The sequence below is a fragment of the Phalacrocorax carbo genome, chromosome 1 (genome assembly GCF_963921805.1).
Source record: "Phalacrocorax carbo chromosome 1, bPhaCar2.1, whole genome shotgun sequence".
In the NCBI taxonomy this organism is placed as follows: Eukaryota; Metazoa; Chordata; class Aves; order Suliformes; family Phalacrocoracidae; genus Phalacrocorax; species Phalacrocorax carbo.
In genome coordinates, this window is record NC_087513.1 from 143,029,306 (window position 1) to 143,051,197 (window position 21,892).

General features: G+C 50.3%; 1 protein-coding gene across 2 annotated transcripts; it reads right to left on the bottom strand.

Annotated features, from left to right (window-relative positions):
* Positions 1-7,558: 7,558 nt before the first annotated feature.
* SHOX (SHOX homeobox) lies at positions 7,559-17,442 on the bottom strand. 2 transcript variants are annotated; one of them, XM_064471077.1, is made up of 5 exons: positions 17,169-17,442; positions 13,742-13,950; positions 9,348-9,405; positions 9,154-9,242; positions 7,559-7,804 (listed from the first exon to the last, which is right to left on the bottom strand). In XM_064471077.1, the coding sequence occupies exons 1-5, from the start codon at positions 17,440-17,442 to the stop codon at positions 7,559-7,561; spliced, it is 876 nt and encodes a 291-aa protein (XP_064327147.1). The 2 variants fall into 2 exon arrangements, with proteins under 2 accessions (XP_064327147.1, XP_064327225.1); XM_064471155.1 differs by lacking the exon at positions 7,559-7,804 and adding an exon at positions 8,354-8,404.
* Positions 17,443-21,892: the final 4,450 nt, after the last annotated feature.

Here is a 21,892-nt window from a genome sequence, read left to right on the forward strand (position 1 = left end):
GTTCCAGGTCAGAGCTCCAATAGACGCAAATACCAGCAGAAAATGCAAGGTTAGAAAAGCTGCGTATGGGTTCTGACTTCAGCTTATGCAGCCAGCTGCAGACATGACAGAATAAAGACGTGCCAGGAAGATTTGGGGAAAGGGTTGGGATATGGAACTACCCTTCTTGTAAGGCTGATGAAGTCTAAATGCAACATACGTGCCAGACAAACTGGCTTTCAAACAAGACAAGTCTAACCTAACTCTTGTGACTAGTTCAGAAGTTTAGAACCTGATCCACAGACTGTAACCTAACAGAAAGATTTCCACTAACCCAGTTTGCTTTGGCGCTGTTGATGAAACAACGCAGTGCGCGGGAACAACAGGATTCTTTGGATATCCTTTTCAATATCAGAATGCCAGATTACAACTAGAAAGAATGAAACTGGAGGAGAAAATTGCATCTAACTTACTGACAAGCAGGGTCGTGGAAAAGACTCCTTAACTGTCGGAAAAATAAGGTCCTGATCTAATAATGCCTCTCCTATGGATTTGAACAGAGAACAGATCGGACCTATCGAATACAGTTCCTAGTATGGTCCACAATGAAGACTCCTTTATTTCTTCTTATGCTGAGGAAAAATTATCACTCCTTTTAAAAAAAAAAAAAAAAAGGATACTAAACGGAAAAATCAGATGGGATGCAAAAGTAGCTTCTGATTAGTCATCACTAAGCTATAACTTGCTTTGTAAAACTTACACAGAAGCCAGTGAGAGACCTCTAAGTAGAATGGCTACAGGGTGAGATGTGCTACATTCATTCCTTGCAAGGAGAAAATGAATAAGATGGTTAAAAAGAAAAAGGATTAAATAAGGAAGAATAGGCTCCGTTTTAACAGCAGGAAATGCCTTGTTATTAATAGTCCCTTTGGTAGTAGTTATTTTGGGTATCCGTTAACACATGATTACAAATATTTATAAGTTTATTCATATCTCACTTTTACAAGATGTACATTCATATCATGTGATTCAACATAATACACTCTGAAACTGGAACTCAACATGTCTGGCGAATTCATGTAGGAGCATGCTGGCAAAACCGAAACCTAACCAAAAAGTTGTTTGCTTGTTTTTCTCTTCCACAATAACAAACGGGTACAAACTTCTAAAACGAGATGGTTTTGGAGATTTTTTTTTCATTTTAGCAATCCCTGAAATGTCTGTAAACTCAGACACACTATGTGTACATAACCAAAACAATGCAATGGTACTGCAAATCATACTGGCTGCCCATAGTTTTGCAAAAGCAACAGGTTTAAAAAATATAAAAATAAATGCAAAGCATTGTCAAATTTACACTCAACATAATTAAAATAATACACATTTAGAAATTTTCAAACAAAAAAAATAAATAAAACATCCACATACATTAATACAAAGAAACAGAGATATTTGCCTGTCTTTGATGTAATTAATACATACCATAAGCCTAGATTCATGAAAGTATCACCTTTCAATAAATATCTTCAGCTTCAAAATCTGATATTTTCTACATTCTTCAACTGATTTTAGTTAAATATCAATTTTCAATATAAGGTGTATGAACTGCATCAAGTGTCAATTATTTATTGGAAATCAGCAAGTTTCTAAGCTGATTTACTAAAATTAGGCACCAACTTTTAGCATCAAATCTGTCTAACAGACAAACAAAATTTGAGGGATATCTGGTATCACACTGCTTTTGAAGAATGCCGCAAACAACGAAGGCTATGGCCTTCCACTGACCTGGCTAGAAAGGCCAACTAACAAACATAACCAATATAATATTAGCCAATGGGTTACATTGATGGGACCCACGTTGCACCTTTTAAAGATGTGACTTAGAGATGCAGTTGTACAAAAAGCATGAGTCATAAAGCAGAAGGCTCTGTTCTTCTCTCAAGGAGAGGAGAAACGCACCTGCGCATTTCTTTTTTGTTTGTTTGTTTCCAAGCATTACCAGGCCTTCTCCGGCCCTACCACATCTTACTGCAACCAGCAGAGATTTTCAAGTGACTGAATGAGAAGCTTTTGCCATGTTAGCCACAGCTGTTTGGAAACATGTTAGCCATAGGAATTCTGTCACATCAGGGAAAGAAAACAACATAATGGGGTCAGTAGGGTGCTTACAGATGAGGAGAGGGGCAGTTTGAACATCCTTTTTAACCAAGAACACAACAAATTTCCAACCATATTGGTTGTGCACACTTTGTAGAGTTGAGTATAATTAGCAATTGCAAGGACACCACCTGGATCATTAGAATTTATAAAAATAAACACATTTCTAAGAAAGACGTGTAATCTATTTTTCCTATACTTTGAACATTTTCCTCGAAGTGAAGGGGGAAAAAGCCTGCCACCTCCAAAGTAATAATGTCTTCAAAAACTAAAATTATCTGTTTGAAAAAAAGAAACAATTTATTTTGCCTAGCACATTTAAAAGGGCAGAAAACATGCGTATTTTTCATCACAAAAAAAAATATATATATCCTGGGTTTGCCTTAGGGATCTGGATTTCTGTAGGACTACACATCTATTGTATTTGAGCCAACAGTCCCAATGTGTCAATGTTATGTCAACTCAAAATCATACCTTGTTATTATTTTATAGGCAAACATAGGACTAAAAGATATAGCAGATAAAGCATGCAAAGAATTGACATCAGCGCACTTGGTCCATGTGAAAAACTTATAGTAGGGGAAGTTGGAAATCGGGGGTTTCTAGCAATCTGTGCATGCTGTTGGGAACTCGGATTTTTGGTGCTAGTCTTAGCACTGCCGCAACTCGGCCCCACTGAGTCATAAACCAAGTTCCCACTGACGTACAGGGTCAGAGGGTTGGGCAGTAACACTGTGTTCTGTGGAAATAAATCACAGACACATTCTGCCACTCTGAATCATGATCAATGTTCCCTTTAAGACTTTTGCCAAAGTCAGGTATGGAGTTTAAATTTCTTGGAGCGGGGCCTCTGCCACTTACAGTTTTGAAAGCTTTCTAGCACCACAGTTCGTGTCAGATTTTGATATGGGGGTTGCCGCCACATTACTAAAACAAAAATAATAATACTCAATGCTGACAGTGGGTGATGGAACTTGGCCCTGGATTTATATGCCTTAATTTCTACAAAAATGGGGATAATAATTCTTACCTACTTCATAACGGGTGAGGATTAAATAATAAACATTTATACAGTGCTTTGCAAATAAACATTATATAAGTGCTAAGTATTATGATATTAACCAAAATGTCACTACATCTATATGACCCTACTAAGCAAAAAAAGTTCCAGTATATTTTTTTTCACACATTTCCAAGTCAATAAAAACGAACCATGGAGTCAGCTTGCTATTTTGATACAAATGGATGAAGTACGTAAGCTTATTTGACAGTTCCAAAAAAATTAGAGACTATTTTTTCCATTATAAAGGGGCCCATGTAATACATAAATCCTTTTTTTATACACTTGTTTACAAACAGCATTATTCATTTGGCATTCATTCAGGTTATTTTTCAAATACCAGACCAAACTTTTGAGGAAGATTCTTTAGCAACCTACACTAAATGAAGAACTCCTCCAAGCGAATTCTGCCCAGTGGCCGTTGTTCTGATGGTCTTGAAAATCTCACACTTCTCAAATGAAAGTTTGCACAAAGATCAAGCTGAACGATGGTGGACAATAAATGAGGCTTGGCATGCCTGAGAATCTAAAACAATTACAATACTTTTAAACTTTAATAAGTACCTCAGGACCTTGACTATCTTATTTTCAACCTCCAAGAAAAATAATCAGAGAAATGAAAAAAGAAAAAAAAAAAAAAAAAAAAAAAAGACCACATCTTAACAGAGATGGAGTAGACGCTTTGGTCCAGATTCTCAATTCATATGGATCACTGGAGCTCCACATGGTGAATGGAGCCACAGTGACTTACACTTCGTGAAAATTACAGTCCAGTACATGGTAGCTCAGGCAGGACTCCTCATTTCTTCGCAACGATGTAAGGATGACAAGAAGAAGAGGCTGCCTACATGCATCACCCAAAACAAGGCAAAGCTTTTATACCACCACCGACGCAATCGGCCCATTTGAGAAATAAGCAAAGCAGAACCGGTTTCAGCTACAGCCCTTGCGCAGTGCACCTTTTCGTTTCCTTTCATGCTAAATGAACCGCAAGAGCAGCATGAAGCGCCTTGGTAGATTCACAGACAACACCCTGCCCCTTTCCCCAGGCTGATCTATGGTACCTCCTTCAAAACAGGCTAAGCTGATAAATCTTGCCACCTTCTTCCCTCCTGCAGTAGAGGGCAAGGCTGTCCTTGAGACATCCGTTGAAAGCAATCAGAAGAAACTGTAAGAAATTGTCATTCTGGAAAGATGTATGCTACGCTACCAGCCTTGTTTCATGTTAGCAAGGAACTGTATTCATGTTACTGCTACTTTTTAATACAAGAAAGGAGCTGCGTGTAGCAAAATTTCTGAGAGAAATCTACAAGCATTTTTGTTGTGTTGGTACTGAGTAAAACAGCAAAGAAGGAAAAGACATTCCTTCCAATGTGAGGTGGATGCATACTGCACATGCATCCTGTAACACTGTAAGATCGGTGGCACTCCACAGCCTCACTTAGAAGTTGTCTGAGAAAATTCAGATCCCAAACCTACAGCTTCAGCTGAGCTCATTCTATGGAATTGTTTGAGGGTGAAAATCACTCCAGAAGTCCAGCACAGGACTGAAAAAAAATCACATAATCCTCTCTTAAACTCTCAGAAAAGGGCTTGAAAGTGTAATAATTATATCACAGGTACAGATAACAAGCAGTCCCCACTCAATCCTTCTACACCTTCAGTCTTCAACACCATGTATCAAATTATTCTTCGACAGCTGTGGGTACCCAGTACAACAGGTTACTTGTTACAGCCTAAAGCATCTCTGTAGTAACATTTATTATTTTTCAGATCTGCATGTTAGAAGTGCTGGAACCACTCCAAATATTTCTTATTTTAGCCAGAAATTCAGATATCATCATGAAAAATGTTTAACTTTCTGGGAAATATTTTGTTTCAACAAGAAATTCTTAATTGCCTGAGATTTTGTCCATATTTCTCAGCAACAGGTAACACTATCTTAACATTTTGGCCTTGCTTTAAAAAGGTACTGGGCTTTCACAGAGAGGTAGAAAAGGCAGGTAACATTTATCAGCTCTAGCAAATCCAAAATACAACTACTTCTCACATAATAAATAGAAGGGAAATAGCACAACTTTGTCATTCCAGAACTTCTGCTTGCTAGAAAATATCAAAACTTGAAGGAGAAACAAAAAAAGACAAGTGTCTAAAATTTATCTACAGCATGAATTTTCGTCCTACAGTAATATCTGGATTTGATAAATATCAGCAAAAGCCAAAACTAATAATGGATTGCTAAACGAGACATAAAAAGCAGGCTTAATAACGGTACTGTTGAGAGGATAACCTTCCATCAACACAGGCCTTGGTAGCAAAGGCAACAAATAGCTATCTTGTTAGATGTAGACAAGACCAATATTTGTACCTTCCTCTCTCCTCCCCTCCAAATGATTAAAAATATGTATATATAAAAAATAAACTAATTAGAAGTGAATACCGTAACAAGGGCAGGTGGGGTGGGGATAGTAAACCCAGACACTTTGGTAATATAATTTAAAGGATTTCCCTACTCCCCATCCTTTCTGGATTTATACTAGGTATTTTGCTTAAGACTTGGTGTCTCAATCGCAGACAAAAATTAAAATGGCCAAATACTGGACTTGTCCACCTCTACAAAACACTCCTGTGGGTTGCTTTTTTGTTTGGTTTTTCTTTCTCTTTACTTAAAATGACTGCAAAAGTGTCATACAGGCTTTTCAGCTTACTTCCCAGAAATATGGCACATTAACTCAACTAGAAACCATGGCATCTACCTTTTCCCATATGTGATGCGTATAACTTGATCCACTCCTAGAAGACTCGGACTGTCATTTTGGCAAGAAGCTGCAATGCACCAGTCTGAGCATAAAGGACTTAAGTTATGGTTCTTGCAGAATTGGTTATTAACAGAATAAGTACGGCTATTTTTTTTTAATCTATAATATTTACAGTATTGCACTTTACTGCACTTAATTGCATTTCACTAAAATTAATGCTGCATCAGTATTATGCCTTAAAACCATATGTCCATCTTTGCGTATAAGTCATTCTTTCTACATACTGTAAAACAGTGAGATTTTGAGTCAAAGATCCAGACATTTGGAGAAAAAAAAAAAAATTAGAAAAATGGACCTGTTTCTATGACACGCTGCATCTCATTGAGTTCAGGTGATTCTGGTAAAACAGGTGCATTTCTTATTGTTCCCATCTTTCAAGTTATCACTAGCGCTTAGTAAATTCTGGTCTCTTTCTTTTTCTCCTTTCAAAGGACATAGCCATTTGAGACGCACATTTTTTGTTATTGCTGCTTTTTTTTTTTTTTAGGAAAGAAAAGCAAAAAAAAAAAAAAACTGCCTTGCCTCAGATCTGAAATTCCACATTTAAATTCAAACCAGTTCTGCAGCAGCAGCTCCTCAGTGATGGAAGAGATTCATGGCAGTGAAATAATACTGTTGGCAACAAAGAAATGTCATCTTTAATGGAGACCAGCCCCAAGGATTTATTATTTATTATTATTACTATTTGTTTTGTTTAGTTTCGTTCTAATATATTTCTGATCTTCAAAACGTGTTTAGTTAGAGACATGCACAAGGTAGCAAAACTGACAGCAGCAGATGACGTTATGCTGGAGCGATCACTTTTGCCAGGGTCAAAAATCCAAAGTGTCCCCAATGTTCACAGATTAACATAATTTAGAGATCGTTTCCTTTTTTTTTTTTTTTTTTTCCTTTCTTTTTGTGGGCGGTTTTTTGTTTGGTTTTTTTGTTTTTTTAAACCCTCCTTTTTCCTCTCCTCCCATCTACTTTATCCGCCGCGGAGTCTCCGACTCGTGGGTGCGCGTTTGCCGCGTCCCCCCGGGGTGCCCGTGTGCCCGGTGCGGGAGGCGGCCGCCCTCGCCTCGCGGCGGGCCGAGGGTCCCCACCGTGCCTCGCGGCGCCAACGGCCGCCAACGGCCTCCCTCTTCGCCCGGCGCCCCCGGCCGCCGAGTCTCTGGGGGCGAGAGGGCGAGGAAAGCGGCGGGAGGAGGAGGAGGCTGCCGCCGAGCGCTCGCAGACATCGGGGGGAAAGGAATGGGGGGGGAAAAAAAAGAAAAAAAAAAAAGAAAAAACTCAAAATAAAAATATATAACAAAAACGAGAGAAGGCGGCAGGGCGGCCCGGAGCGCCCGCTGCTCGCCCCGCGGCCGGGGGAAAGGAGGAGGAGGAGGAGGAGGAGGAGGAGGAGGAGGAGGAGGAGGAGGAGGAGGAGGAGGAGGAGGGAGGGGGGGGGGGGCAGAGCGGCGGTCCGTGGGGGTCACACAGACGCCCGCCGCGGGCACCCGGGACGGGGGTGGCGGGGAGGGGGGGAGTTGGGGTGTGAGGGGTGCCCGGCCGAAGCGTGTCAGAGCCCCAGGGCCTCGGCGTGCTTCCGGGCCTTCAGCCGCAGGTCGGCGATGCTGGAGTTCTTGCTGTTGCTCTTGGCGGCGGCGGCCACCACGGCGGCGGCGGAGGCGGACTCCGCCAGGGAGGCGATGGGCAGCCCGAAGGGCGGCGGCGGGAACATCAGGTAGGGCGCGTGGGCCGCCAGGTGCGGGTGCAGGTGCGGGTGCGCGTGGGCCACGCCCTCCAGCTGCAGCTGCGCCTGGACCTGGGCGGCGGCGGCAGAGACACGGCGTCAGCACCGCGGCGCCTACCCGCGGCGCCCCCCCGGTACCCCACCCCCCCCCAGTGCCCCCCCGCGACCCTTCCCGGTACCCCGGCGGCTGAAAGAGCGGCTTGTTCGCCCGCGGGGGCGGGGCAGGCGCGCAGCGCGGCGAAGCTCCGCTCCGCGCTTCGCCAGGGGCACAGGGGCGCGCCTAACTCTCCCCATATTTAAAAAATAATAATTAAAAAAAAAAATAAATGCGGCCCAACGCACAGGCGCCAACAAGTGCTAAATAGCTATTTTTTTTATATATCTAACTTTTTTTTCCAGGGATGTTTATTTATACCTCTCTAAAAACTCTTTGGCCACCGGTCCCTTCTATACCCGGTTGGTGTTTGCTTTGGAGGTTTCTCGACCTACACAAACACGTTGGGGTTGACTGAGAGATTTCAGCTCCGGGTGGGTTCGGAGAGGGGTGGGGGAAGAGTTTATTTATGCATTTAATTATTTTGGTCCAAATATGTCTTTTTAAAAATCAATACAATTAATCTGTCAGCTCCACGTGTCTCCGAGACGGAGAAGGTGGTGGAGGGTCCCTTTGGGCTGGGAAAAATCGATTCCTCGATTAATTGACCAAAAAAAAAAGAAAGGGGGGGGTGGGGGGGAGTTAAAAGCGGTGGCTGGAAGCGGGACGGAGTTGCGACCCCCTCGTCCCACTTCCTTCCCCCGGGGGGCTGGGCCAACGACCCGGGCCCCGCTCCCGTCCCGCTCCCGGGGCAGCGCACCGGGGAGAAGACCCCCCGCCTCCCGGGCGGCCGCCTCCATGGGGAAAGGCCAGGCCTCGGAAGGAGGCCGAGAACGACAGGGAGAGGGTCCGCATAGCGTTTCCCCCTCAGGGTTTCGCCCACCGCGTGGGAGACTCTCCCGCGCCGGGCGGGGACCGAAGCCCTCGGGGCCGGACCGCCCCGTCCCCGCGGGGTGCGGGTGGGCTTCCCCCCCGTCCCGGGAAGGCGATGCGCCCCCGGAGGCCAGGCAGCCTTTGCCACGTCTGCGGGCGGCCCCGGGGCCGTGTGCCAGCCCACCACACGGCGGCGGGGCTCGGGGGGGGCCCAGCACCGGCGGCGCCTCCCGGGGCCGCGGGACCCCCCGCTCGGCCCCCTCCCCGGGCCCGAGGGGCGCTGAGCTCCCGGCAGCCCGGCGGGGGCTCTTTCACGAAGTTTTACAGCCTGTTTTTTAATACGTGCCAACTTCTATATAAATGGCACTTGTAAACGTGTCCGCCTTCCTCCCCTGCAAACGAAAGGGGGTCGGAGCTTGCCGGGGGAAAGGAAAATAAAACCGGAGCTAACTACCTGTTGGAAAGGCATCCTCAGGGCTCCCATATTCACATAGGGGGCCACTCTGCAGGCGTCTAAATGGCTGGCGGTTCCCAGGATCACACCTGCGGGGAGAGACGGGGCCGGGTGAGCGGCGAAGGTGGCCCAGGGCTTCCGCGGTCGCCACCCCCCGCCCGACCCGCACCCCTCACCCCTCACCCCTCACCCACCTTTGTGCATCTGGTTTTCCTGCTTTCGGCACTTTGCTCTCCTGTTCTGGAACCAGACCTGTGAAAAGAAAACGCAAACAAAACCAAAAAAAAAAAAACCAAACCCAAACACAACAGCAAAAATGGAGGTAGACTAGGCAGCTGCTGAGAGAGGGTTATCTCAGGGGTAGGGGTGGAGGGGAAAGGCGAGGGACCCCGCACTACTTTGCTGAGGTCTCTCTTCGGGAGCAGCCGAGGGGGAGACCTCAGCCCCGGGCGGAGTGAGCCCCTCTGTGTGCTACGGATGGGGGGCTCTTTCTTTGGGCGGCTCTTTCTTTGGGGGGTGCCCTGCTCTTTGGAGTGGTTTCCTAGCGGGAGCCGACCCTAGGAGATGGGAAGCGCCGGGGACGGAGATGGGGAGCCGGCTGCCTCGCACCGAGCCCCCCGGGCGGGCGGTGGCCGTCCCTGTGCCACCCGCCTGCAGCGAGGGGCCGCTCTCGCAAACACTTAAAACAAGCCCACGGGCAGGCCGGGTGGGACCCTTTCCAGTCCCACCCGGGGACAGCCAACGTGGGGGGCCGGGCCCCTGGGGCCTGACCCGGCGCCCGGACCGCTTGCTCTCTCCCGAGGGGGGCTGGGGAACGACGAAGATGCCAATGAAGAGTTCAGAGAAGGTGAGAGATGCTCAACTTGTACAAAAGGGGCTGAATCATTCCCCCTTCACCAAACGTTAAAAGGAAACAAAACCCGCCCCTGCAGACTTCTGGAGGGACAAGAGCAACATCTTTCCAGGCTGGGGTGTAAAGGAGCTCTTACGCCCCTACCCGAGAAACGCCTGTAATCCAATAATCCTGCCCTAATTCCGGCCGTTGCGACTCCAACGAGCGCAGAACTTGCCACTGCGCCGCCTCAGCCTCTTTTCCAGGGGCATTTCAGACCTCCATCGCCTTCCCCCTTCCGAGGCGCTTGGTTTAGCGGCTCTCCCCAAAGGATCCTCAGGGGCACGGACCAAAAGGTTTTGCGGACCCTCGTCCTTACACCGAAACCTACCGAATATGGACAAACATTGATTTTCACCGCTGATAAAATCTTGTAGCTAAGTAAACACCTACTGCCTTTGATGTTCTTGCACTTGCCAAGAGATCATACGGTTAATTAATACTAACTGCACTTCCTACATCAAATTTTCCCTTCAAGCTTTCTCCAATTGCCTTAATGATGGTCATTTACAACGGAGTAATTAGTGCAAAGAAAGGCTTCCAAAGGCATTAATTACCTCGGGTACCTCAGTGATTTTCTTAAGTAGGAATTGGCCTTCTCCCATTTGGAGCACCATTTTTCCTGCCTAGGGTGGCCGGCGGGGAGCGCGCAGCGGGCAGCCGCGGGGACGGACGGACGGACGGACGGACGGACGGACGGACGGACGGACGGCTCCGGCCCCCGCCGGCTTGTAGCTAGCGCAGCCCTCCCCGCGCTAGCCCGGCACCGCCGCCGCCTCGCTGACCCGAAACGCGCAGCACGGCACAAGCCTGGTTTTCCGTACGAGCCATACGCAAATATTAACAACACGCAAAGCTTCTCCTCTCCACCGGGCCGTTAGGGATTCACATTTTTTTTTTTTTTAAATGGCCATGCAAAATATCATCGTGCTGTAGTGACAATAATTTTTTTTTTTTTTTAAGGTTGTAAATCCTTGCAGGAAATCTCCTTGTGTGTCTTCCCCACGTCACCTCTTCTCCCCCCCCCCCCCCGCCCCCCCCGAGGAGTATAAATTGTCAGGAGGAATTTAAGCAGCGTTTAAACAACTTCTCTTGCAAATCAGAACATCTTTCAAACAGAAATTATATTTAAATCTGGAAAACGAAGTGCCCTTTCCCTTTAGCTATGAAAAAATAAGGTTATGAGGAATAAAAGTGATGAATTAGCCACTGCGTTAAGCGATAATAAATCAGGCTTGGTGTGATTCACGATCAATTCCAATTAGTCATGAATATGCTAAGTAAAGCACAGTACACTGTTTTAGACAGTTATTTCTTCATTAAGGATCACTCAGTGATTTCTTTCACAAATGCTCTAATCTGATTTCCTTTTGATTTCCATTAGAGACAGTGAATAATGACATTTAATTTAGCCCTGCACCATAAACCCAAAGATATTTGTTGTAATTGAATTACTGCCTGCTCCTCACTATGGTCTCATAACTTTCAATTATAACCCTGACAGCTGGGTGATATGAGTTTCCAGTACAACACTAAAAATAAAAGGTTAATAAGGACTAGCTACCATAGGAGCTTCAATTTATTTACAGCAAATTTCCACACTAAATTGAAACTATATCCTTTAACAGCAAGGGACAAGCGGTTCAGATAGGAATTAGAGGAACAATTCTGAAAGTATTAAAAAAAAAATCCCCTTTCCCTTTTCCCCCTTTTTCCCCTTTTTCTGCTTCCCTTTCTTGATGGATATCAAGCTCTCTCCTTATTTCCTAATTAATTATCCATTTCTCCTCTTTTCCTTCTCGATATTTCTTTTATTTCTAGCTTTATTTTCATTCAATCTTCTTTTGTAAGGTTATTAGATTTATTAAATTTTTTTTAATTTCTCATAATCTCCGCCTGAAACAGTATCTTTTTTTTTTTTTTTTTTTTTTTGGTGCGCTGTTTTAAGATCTGTAAGCACTTGAAGCACCAATTTTCCTGTAACTATGAACATCCTGTTAAGGTGCTGCTCAGTAATAAAGTACTTGAAAGAAAGAGTGCAGAATTCAATTACAAGTAATTTATTTTTATAGAAACAGTACATCAAGGCCTTGGAAAGATATTACAGAGCCCAAGTAAGAAGATCTGGGAAGATGACATAAGAGTTGATGTCCCCTTCAGCAAAAGTTTAATCTTTTCATTAATTTATATGGTGTGGTTAGATCAATCTTCCAGGAGAAAGTAGGCCAGCAGCACTCTGAACCCCTGCAATATCCCCTGCAAGCCGCCCCTCCTAAGGCATGTGCCCGGCACCATCCCTCGCCCAGCTCGGTTTATAGCGAGAGAGGCAGGAGCTCAGGGGAGAAAAGAGCCTTTAAGAGAACAAAACAAGAAAGAAACCAACCTAGCTACTCTATTTATTTCGGGAAATGCCTCCAGGAGGCAGTTGTTTAAAGCGAGATAGTCGCTTGCTCAGGCAAAGGCTTGCTGCGCGGGGCCGGGCGGAGCGGGACCCTGCCTCTCTGCTTCCCACGCTGGGTCACGCTCAAGGAGGGGGACAAGGCGACCCCCCTCCCCGCTCCAGCTGGGGCTGTGCTCCTTGGCTTCCCGCTGTGCCCTGGGACGGGGGTAGGCACGAAGGCGTCCCACCCGTGCCCACATCCCTACACCCGCACCTACGCCCTACCCACGTGTAGGGACGGATGTGCGTATGCAGGCGCATCCCGCATCTCCGGGGTGTGAAGGCGTTTTGCTGGAGCGGGGGGGGGGGGTCGCCTTGGTGACTTTTTCTTCTCGGGGTTTGGTTCGGTTGGGTCTGCTAGGCCAAGCACAGAGCTATAACCTAAGAAAGGATTGCCTTCAGGTTTCTCCTGCTCTAGGCCTGCTCAGGGAGCCACAGGTTGAGCTTATTAATTATTTCTAGGGTGGGTTTTCGGCCTTTTTTTTTTTAATGAGACATCTGTTTGGGGGATGCATTCCCTACTTGGCTTAAGGTTGGGGGTGTATTTTTCACCTGCATCAAACCGAAAATCAGATTCTAAAATAACGGATGTGGAGCCACCCAAACAGACAGCTCTGATGGCCCCAGAACCGCAGCAACCCGGACCTATTTGCAAGGTTTCAAAGGCTGAATCTGAAGCTGGATGGGAGGGACGGGGGGAGGCTCGGCCAGATGGGGTGCCATGCATTCATACGCTTGCTCTGCGAATCAGAGCGGGCACCTTTCCCCCGGCTCTGGCTAATCCCGTCCCTCAGCACCCAAACCGTCTAGCCTTATTCACGGCGATTATTTTCTGGGCTTTTTTTTTTTTTTTCCCCAGAACGGCCCCATAAAAGAAGGGAAAGGGGGAGGAAGTAAGGTTTAAGGAAGAGTTGATGGCATGTTTGCAAGGAAAAATACAATAATTAAAAAATATAGCGAATTGCTCAGTTATTAGAGACTTGTCACCACTACCACCGCCCCACAAAAAAAAAAAAAAAAAAACCACCAACTATTAAACCGCCTTCCTAGGAAATGCAAGGCACGGGCAGGTATTCCCAGAGCAGTATTACTGTTTGGCAGGACAGGTACGGCGGAGTTGCAAACAGCTTCCCCATCACACGTGTCGTCTCTGCCTTCACCTCCCCGCTTTGGATGAAACGGGGCACTGTGCTAGGATCCGCTGGCAGTTAGGAAGTGAGGTGAGGACGTTTCCAGGAACAGAGCCTTTCTCTTACCTGAACCCTAGCTTCAGACAGTCCCAGCCTCTGGCTTAGTTCCTCCCTCATGAAGGCATCCGGATAGTGAGTCTCATCAAAAAGTCTTTCCAGCTCATTCAGCTGCTCTAGTGTGAAATTGGTTCTGCTTCTCCTTTGTTTGAGCTTGGTCTGTCCATCTTCATCTTCTGACTTCACATCTTCCCTCTTCTCTTTGCACTCGTAGATCCCTGCCGGGAGGGGGAAGAGGAAAACCACACTGAGCCTCCCCTCGCACCTCGCCGAAGTTTCTCTCCGCAGCACACGGGGGTCCCCCCCCCCCCTTTTTGCTCCCCAAACTCAGCGTACCCGGCTGGCGGGAGGGGGGTCCCCGGGCCGGCCCCGGCAGGTCGGAGGGGCAAGCGGGGCTGGGGGTCGGGCCGGGGACCCCCCTCCCGGGTATAAAAATAATTTTGTTTTTTTCCAGGGTGAGGAAGAAGCCGTGTAGCCGGTTGGCACGGGCGGTTCGGGGAAGGGGCTGGTAGGGAAACCGCCGGACCCTCGATACCTCCAGGCGGTGGGAAGAGGCGGGAGAAGGGGGCTTCTGCCTCTCCGTTTTCTCCCAAAGTAGAGAGGGTTATGCAAGAAGCTCCCCCCCCGCTGTCGTGGTGAAGCCACGGTGAAAATATTTGCCTCGTAAAAGAAACTTTCCACGGGCCTGGGACCGAGACCGTCCGTCCCTCTCCTCATCACCCTCCCTTCCCCCAAAATACCTGCCGGCGGGTCGAAACCCCTGGGGCGGGCGAGCAGCCGCAGGGACTGTGGGTGCCCCTCAGCCCCTCCAAAACAGCAGACCTGCCCCCGCCCCAGTCCTGATGGAGCCCAACAGGGCTCGGGGCGAGCTTGCGACAGGAGGCAGACCCTGGGCAGGCTTGTGCCGGGGGACAGAGGGGGAAAACAGTTGCCCTTTTTTGTCTTGGGGGGGGTGCGGGGTGTGTGTCTTGTTTTGACTTTTTAGCTTTCTTTCCTCTCCCCCTTCCCCCCCACCCCGCCAATGCCAGGCGGCCTAAAACACCATCCCTCATTTGAATCCAGTTAACGAAAAAAGGAGAGGTGCTGGAGCAGAGGCACCTCTGGAGGCTGAACCGGTTCGCCGGGCCCCGCTGCCTGCCCGGGGCATCCCGCAGGGCGCTCACCCAGGGCGGGCACCGGCAGAGTCCCGGGATGTGTCTGCCCCGGCTGCCGCCTTTGTCCCGCTTCACCTTCAGGGCGGTGTGGGGCTGGGGGGCACATCTGCGGATGATCCCGAATTAAATCCAGTTTCCTTCCTCAAATACACACGGATTTTATATATATATATATATATATGTATGTATACACGCACACAAACTTGCGCATGCACATATATATTATCCTGTATACTTAGGGGCATCCCAAAATGCAAATGACTAACTGTAAACCGTAAGTTAATTGAACGTAATAAACCATCCTGAACTGCATCGTAATAAACCGTCCCGAACTGCATCTGGGTTTAAGCAAGGCAGGGACCCAAGCCGAAGTGCTCGTTTCCACTTCCGAAATGAAAACCGGCCCCGGCCGTAACCTCTCCTCCGGGCTCCCCGGCTCCGGGCTGGCTATCGGCTGCACAAAACTTTGGGAAGGGTCTGGCCTCCGAAGAGGGGGTGTTCGCTGGTGGGTTTAAATGGCATTTTGTTCGCATTTCTCCTCTAAAGGGAACCCCTAGGAAAAGACAAGGGTGCTACCCCAGCAAATGCCTAGGGAAAATTAGGCGCGTTCAAAAGCTCTGTCTCCTTTCGGAGATCCGAGGCTACAGCATGTCCGAGAAAGGTATAAAATATTAACTAGCGTATCGGTGGGACTGAAATCATACGCCGGAATCAGTTGAAATTAGGCTGAAACCTGGCATGAATTTAAACTGTCACAAGCATCTCAGCTCTTTCCAACTCCTCCCTTCCATCCCCACCCCCAGCCCCTCTTCATAGATTAGATTAGCTAAACATACAAGCCAGAATTTCGATACACAGGGAAAAGGGGGAGTAATAGAGATATATTTTTTTCGTTCATTCGCATTATATATGTTTTTTTTTTTTAGATTTTTTTTCTTCCTGGAGCATGCCCTGCTTTCATTTTTTAAAACCATCTCCTGCGCGAATGATTCCTCTGAACTGAACCCTCTGGTTTTGCGATCTCTCGAGCAGAGAAGGAGAAGCGGCAGCGCTGAGTGGGACTGGCTTGTGCAGAAATACGGGTACCCGAATATGTGATTACACCCGGTCCTTCTGTCTGGGGAGGGGGTGAAAGAGAGGAGGATATTAAATAAGCGTTTGGGCTGTAAATTAAATTGCCTTTCGCCCAACGTTATATTAAACAAGATCAAACAGTAGGAAACAGCTGAAAGACTGGTTGTTGTTCCCCAACCTATTAACCGTTTTTTATTACCCCAAGCTAGCCAGTAGCTCCCCAGGCAGGTCCACCTGTCTAACTTGCCTAGAGACACTTTCTCAACTTTCTAATCCCCCCGCCCTTTTCATTCTCTCCTTCCCCTGCGAGCCCGTGCGTAATTTTTAGCTGGATCGGTTTAAAAAATTATTTAAAATTTTAATTTCTTCCCGCTGAGAGAAGGAATGGCATTTCGACCCTGGGTCAGGGGTCCCCGCGCCCCGGGGGGCGGCGGCGCTGCCCGGGCCCAGGTGAGAAGGGCAGGCAGGGGACAGAGGGAGCAGGCGGCAGGGCCGGCCGGTCCCGCTCTCCGCAGGGATGCTCCGTTTCACCCGGGCCCGGGCAGCTCCCCTAGAGCCAGGCTCCTCTCCTCCTCCTCCTCCTCCTCCTCCTCCTCCTCCTCCCCGCCGGCCGCAGCCTCTGGCTAGGGCAGGCTGACCGGAGGAAGACAAAAATGTCCAGGGAGAGCCCCTCTCCGCATCCAGCTTTCTCCCAGAAGAAGCAGCAGCATCCTGACGGCCCGGAAGCAGGAAGAACAGGTCTTCTGAAGCATTAAAACTCCCCGGACAAGGCTTCCTCGTACAAAAATACACAGATAGACAAAAATGTCTGACGTCCTGCGCTGCCCCCTTCCCCCGGGCGAGCGAACGCCTAACGCACCTCATCGATTTCGGATGTGAAACGGGGACTGGCGGCGGTGGGGGGGTGATGGGGGGGTGGGGGGGTGGGGAGGAGGACCGAAGTTGCGACTTATTTTTCACGGCTATGTTCACGTTATGCATGCGGGCGTACGTGTTTCTAAGCGTATGTTCCCGCCGCTGCGGGAGGGAGGCGGGCGGAGGAGGGAGGCAGGATGCGGGAGGCGAGCCCCGCCGGGGCCGGGGCCGAGGCCGGAGCCCCGGGGCCGGGAGGGCCGGTTCGCCCCCGCTGCGGAGCGCCGGGGGCCGGGAAGGGGGCCGGGGCTGCCGGCGAGGGGCGCGGGGCGGAGGGCGGCCAGCCCCGCTCTTACCTTCCGCCGTCCTGCCCGTGCTGAACTCCTTCAGTTTGTCCTTGTCGCTCTCTACGTGGTCTTTGAAAAGATGCACCGGGCAATGGTTGCTGCTCTCGGTCATGTCCTGCAGGTTAGAGTCAGAGTTTCCAAGCTCCCTAGAGCGAGCCAACCCACTCTCCAAAACTTCCCTGTACGTGATCGTCTCCTTCTTGTTGCTGCTGCCACTGCCGCCGCTGCTCTCTTTGCTTTTCTGGTCAAAAGATTTGGATACAAAAGCCGTAAGTTCTTCCATGGCTGCCCGGTGATCTTATCCACAGAGATCCACTTGTTTTCAGTCGGAGATGTGGCCGTCCTCCGCACGCTGTTTTTGCACGTAGAAGATGGGCTGTATAGGGTTAGATCACTCCTGCTGTTATTTATGCCTTTCAATTTGAGATCACACTATTTATACATGGCTACCTCAGCCCAACCCCCAGCTCTCCCTGTCTCCAGCAATTACTGACTGCTCCATAGTCGCAGGCGGACTCCTAGCAGCTATCTCCCCCACCTCAGTCCAGCAATTGGCTTTCTTTTCATTTCATCACTCTTTGGCATCTTTGCACCTTGATTTAGGGAGGCAAAGAGGCAAAAGCGAAAAAGAGGGGGAGAGAGAAGGGAGAGAGAGGAATGAAAGGGGGGGGGAGGAAAAGAGGAAAACATGAAAATAGGTATCTGCAATCTGTACACGGGTTGCAGAACTGAAAGTGGAGGAAGGCTTAATTGATTGTAAGGACATCCTGTGCGTGGCAACACTGTGAGTAAAAACGGACCCACAGCTAATCAAATAACTGTGCTCCTGCAATTAAATGTATCGCTGTCAAGAGGAAAAGAAAATGAGTGTTCAATAAAAAAAGGTAATGAATAAAAAGCCGGAGATGTGCATTTGTTGTAATCATTGGAAATTCTACCTGATTTGCTATTTAGCTAATTTCGCTTAATTAAATGGTCAAAATAATCAGCGAACCAAAAATGCTGTTTTGGAAGTGTTGCCGGTTCTGGCGGGCGGGCGGGCGGGTGGGTGCGCGGAGGGGGACGTGTGTTGCAGTTAAACAACTTGCGAGGTGTCTCGGAGATACGTGTCGGTGTGTTCGGAGGATTTGGAGTGGGGTGCTTGGCTGGGGGGGGGTGTTTATCCGTAGGTTGGGGGGCTCTCCGGATGAGCGTAAACATTGCAGGATCTGTTTTCTTGTTTACCGTTATTATGTCGTCTGAAGATACTGTCGGGGAAAATGAAAATCTAAGATGTTTCTTTGGATGTAGAGCTACCCCGCTGCGTGCAGCAGAGGGGTAATTTGTTAACACGAGAGTTTGCACACGACAAATAGAGCGTTAAATAGTCTGCCTTTTTTTTTTTTTTTTTTTTTTATTAATCGAAACATATCCTGCCGGATTTAAGATAGAACTGGCAATGATTTCCCCACCTTGCTCTTGCAAGGCTGCTGTTATTTTTGTCGTACTCCCGGAATAATGATCATTCTGTGCGCTTGAATAGCTGCCTGAAATTCATCTCCAGATAACAGCGCCGGCATTTCTAGCCCCTCTCCGCACCATTTGATCCTCAAGCGGAGAGCCGACTTTCCAGCTATTTGTTTCTGTCTCCTCTCCTCGGGCTTTAACGCGAAGGGTTAGCTGCTATTTAGAGGAATTTGGTCTTCTGGTCGTTTGGCTTTTTACGTCCTTCTCGTTCCCTCGCCTCGAGTTTGAGATAATCAGAGCCCATCACCACGCCGCCCTCTGCTCTGAATCGCAACCAAAGGAGGCTCCTCGCCCGAGCGAGGGGCCATTGTTTCTTTTCCGGGGGAGCGTGGGACTGGTCTGAAAATTAGCAGGACCTTAAAACACTAAAAATACGTTTAATTAAGCCAAAGGTGCCCCCAGCACCAGAGTTAACACCTCCACAGGAGGAGGGGAAAAAATAATAATCGAGGAAGCAATTAATAAAGGGCTTTAAAAAAAAAAAAATCAATCTCCCCCTGTGCGAATTTAAAATGATTATCTAGGGGACAAGGATTGATCATTTGATCTCGGCACTGCGGATATCCCTGACATTTATTATATTGTTGTGTCTCGGTGGCATCCTTCCTCCGGAGTTCATTTAACAAGCGAGGGAGCCGAGGAAGCCTTACAACTTAACAAACAGGTCTTGTCATCGCAAACGCCAATCAAATCCGAGGCTCTAATGTATATCACACGGCACCACATAAATAATAAAGGCAAAGGATAGACGTGGAAGTAACGTATGGCTAAGAAAAAGATCCCGGCACGACACGCTGCCTGTGCCTCTCTCGCGTAATCTCCGCGCGTGCGGGCTCGTGGCGGGTTGTTGCACAGGCTGGTGGCGCGGTGCGTGAGGTCAGGGTGTCACGGACACGCGGGGACACGGGCACCCAGCTCCCGCGGGGCTGAGCCGCCGCCGGGGGAACTTTCCCCGGGCTCGCCCGGCACCGACCCCTCTGGGCCCGGCCTCCCTCCGCCTCCCTCCGCCTCCCTCGCAGCGAACGGCAAATAAGGATAAATATTGACTAACTCGGCTTCCCCGGCCCCGGTGTGGCAGGCTACGGTCCGGCTTCCCCGAGCTGCCGGAGTTTGCACCCGCTCCTCCGGGTCCCCCCTTTCTTCCCCGTCCCGCTCTACCCACCACCCCCCGCCCCCGTGGCTCCCCCCTGCGCCCAGCCCCACGCTTGCAGCCTACGAGGGCGCGGGGCCGCGCTTCCCCCGGAGACCCACCCCACACACCCCCGAACCCCCTCTACCGCCGCCGGGGCTCCTGTCCCTGGGGACGGGGGCAAATCAAAGCCCCCCTAAAACAGGGGGGGAAAACCCCTGTCGCCTCCCCACGGCCCCATCGCTATCCCGCCCTCCCTCCCCGCTTCCCGGCGGCTCCCAGTGGGAATGCCGGTGGCTCCCCGGTTCCCGCAGCCCGGGGGGCGCAGCTCGGGCCGGGCAGCAGCCGGGCGAGCAAACGGCGCGGCAACCCGCGGCCCACCTCCACTCGCCACCCCCGACGGCAGCGGGGAGGCCGCCGAGGGGGAGCCCCGCAGCCCGGGGGGAACTTGCCTCAGACTCGCTCCGAAAGCAAAAAGCGAAACAAAGCACCGGAAAGGGAAAAAAAAAGGGGGAAATAATAATTAAAATAAAAACGGCGCGAAGCGGTGCAAGTCGTACCCCTCTCCCCGGGGGATCCGGCCGCCGCCCCGCGCCGCGGACACCCACGGGGGCAGGCGGCGGAGCGCGCGGGGGCGCGGGCAGCCCCCACGGGCACGCAGGGCCTCTCCGCGCAGAGCGGAGGTTTGCGAGGGGCGACGGGCCCGTCCCACCCCGTCCCGTCCCAACGGGGCGGCGGGGAGCGGGGGGAGGCGGGGAGGGGAGCGTCCCCGGTGTCCCCGTCCCCCCCGCCGCCCGCCGCCGTGCGGGGGTACCCAGGGCGAGACGGGGCGGGTGTGAGCAGAGGTGGGGGGCACTTTTGACCCCGCCACAAACTTTGGCAGCGGGTTCAGAGGGGAATTACGCTTATCGCTGCTCCTGACAACGGGCCGGGGAGGAGGGAGGGAAGGAGGGAGGGATGGAGGGAGGGAAAAAGGGAGGGATAAGGGAGGGAGGGAGCTGCCGTCCAAACCCCATTCCCTTGCCGGCGCGGAGCTGCCGGGACCCTGTCGCAAAACCAAAAAGTCGCCAGCGTCCCTCCGAGCTGCCCCCTGCCCCCGGCTCGGGTCGGTACGCCGGGTACCCCTGTGTGCCGCTCTCCCTGACACCCCATCCCACACACCCCCCCGCCCCGAGTACCCAAATCCCCTGCAGGACCGGGCTCCAGCGGCGTGCGGGCGGCTTCCCCGGCAGCACGGCCTTCGGGTCACCTACGGGGCACCGTACCCCCAAATCGTCCTCCTCCTTCTCCCTCCCCACCGCCCCGGGGCACCGGAGAGGAGCCCTCTGCCCCGCTGGGCGTCCTAACTGGGCAAAAAGGGGTCCGCTCATTCCACCCCGCCAGCTTTCCTCCCCCTCTCCTCACTTGCTCCATCGCCGGCCCTACGGGGCTGAGCCCCCTCCGCAGACCCGAGCCCGCCCCCGGCCCGCCGCCTCCTCCCCGGCCCCAGCGGCCCTCCCTGCAGCCCCCCGCGTCCCCCGCAGCCCCCCAAGACCCCGTCGGGGCGCGCAGGGGCTGCCGCCGGCGGGGCGGGGGGTGCAGGCGTCGCCGGGCACCCCGGCTGCAGCCCGGCCTCGGTGTCCGGCCCCGGGTGCCCAAATGCGCCCGGGATCGAGCGGGGCAGGAGTGCGAGGGGACGTTTGGGAGCGGGGAACCTCGCCCTGCCGGGGAAGAGCCCCGGAGCAGGTACCGCAGAAGAGCGTTTATTTAAGCCTCGGTATCAATACGTGTGCTGGTTTTTATTCCGCTTCCGAAGGGACCTCTTGACCATTGGGGTTTTTCTCGGAGTTAAACGAGAGGAATAATTATGAATGAGCTCGAGCGTTGCATTACCGTTAAGCATTTCCAAGGCAAAGTATTGGATTTCATATTTATAAGAGGAATTTACATTTGTACATTGACTCATGGTATGACGTAGGGCGAAACCGATTTCCTCCCCCCTCAACGTATTTTAGTCGAAATGGAGCAAATAAGCAAACAGAAAAATCATCGGTTTAATCCACGCTTTAATAAGTGCTGACCCGGAGAGCAAGATTTTGTTGAGTAGATAACGGAGTCC